Source organism: Tupaia chinensis, unplaced genomic scaffold, assembly GCF_000334495.1.
Source record: "Tupaia chinensis unplaced genomic scaffold, TupChi_1.0 Scaffold149501_1, whole genome shotgun sequence".
In the NCBI taxonomy this organism is placed as follows: Eukaryota; Metazoa; Chordata; class Mammalia; order Scandentia; family Tupaiidae; genus Tupaia; species Tupaia belangeri.
Genome location: NW_006209345.1, coordinates 933,640 through 934,957, shown reverse-complemented (window position 1 = coordinate 934,957; position 1,318 = coordinate 933,640). Strand labels below are relative to the sequence as shown.

At 61.5% G+C, this 1,318-nt stretch overlaps 1 protein-coding gene across 1 annotated transcript in view; it reads left to right on the top strand.

Annotated features, from left to right (window-relative positions):
- The first annotated feature begins 457 nt into the window (after nucleotides 1–457).
- CCND1 (cyclin D1) overlaps nucleotides 458–1,318 on the top strand; it is a 19,418-nt gene continuing 18,557 nt past the window's right edge. Inside the window, exon 1 of the mRNA XM_006171239.3 lies at nucleotides 458–830. Coding sequence (XP_006171301.1) covers nucleotides 633–830 — 198 coding nt within the window. The 5' untranslated portion in view covers nucleotides 458–632. The remainder of the gene's footprint in view (nucleotides 831–1,318) is intronic.

The window sequence follows — 1,318 nt, the reverse complement described above, 5'->3', positions numbered from 1 at the left end:
TCCTTGGCCGACTCTTCGCCCGAGGGTGCCCTCGTGGCGTTCTCGGAAATGCGCCCATTCTCCCGGCTTGGATATAGGGTGTCGCCGCGCCGGAGACCATGCGGTCTCCCCCGGCTGTGTGTGGCCCGCCCGCCCTCCTAGTTGTCCCCTTCTGCAGAACCACCTCCCTCCCACCCCCAAATCCCAGGAGACCCACTCGGGGACAACTGGGCCCCCTGCACCCCTCTTTCCCAGCGGGGAGAAAGGTAGTGCCGGGGCGATTTGCATTTCTATGAAAACCGGACTTCGGGGGCAACTTTGCAGCGGGGCAGGCGCGACGCCTCCGGGATGGCTTTTGGGCTCTGCCCCTCACTGCTCCCGGCGCTCGGCGCCCGCGCCCCCTCCCCCTGCGCCCGCCCCCGCCCCTCCCGCTCCCATTCTCTGCCCAGCTTTGATCTCTGCTTAACAACAGTAACGTCACACGGACTACAGGGGAGTTTTGTTGAAGTTGCAAAGTCCTGGAGCCTCCAGAGGGCTGTCGGCGCAGTAGCAGCGAGCAGCAGACTCCGCGCGCTCCAGCGAGGGGCAGCAGGAGCGAGAGGCCAGCGCCGACACAGCCGGGACCCACAGGCCGCCCAGGCAGAGCCCCAGCCATGGAACACCAGCTCCTATGCTGCGAGGTGGAGACCATCCGCCGTGCTTACCCTGATGCCAACCTCCTCAACGACCGGGTGCTGAGGGCCATGCTCAAGGCGGAGGAGACCTGCGCACCCTCCGTGTCTTACTTCAAGTGTGTGCAGAAGGAGATCCTGCCGTCCATGCGGAAGGTCGTGGCCACCTGGATGCTGGAGGTGCGGGACTGCCGCGGCTCTCTTAAAACTTTTCTGCAACTTGTTGCCCAGACCCACATTTCTTTGCCTCTCATCTCCCTCTCCTGTCGCCCAGTCCAACTTTGAAGTTTGTTTTGCCCTGTATTACTAGAAATCCGTATTTTCACACTAAATAGATATTGGGGGTATATGTTGAATGAGGACGGTGGTGGGGGGGTGTTAGACATTCCCTTTCCTGGTGGGTGGGGGTGGCGGGGAGGGGTGCTTGCGGGGAACGTAAGTACCAGGGGCACCCCAATAGGTCTGAGAATGCGGGCAGGCAGGCAGGGTGCCCTTTGTGGCCCCCGCTTGCGCCCCAGCCTGGCTGCGCCGCCTCTTCTGGCCGCCGCGGCCAGGAGTTGCCAGCTCGGGGGGGAGGGGGTCTAGATTTGATTTTTAAATTTATATCCATGGACACGTATTCAAGGGCCTATCGTGCCAATATTCTGAGCCATCTTTGCTCTTTTATT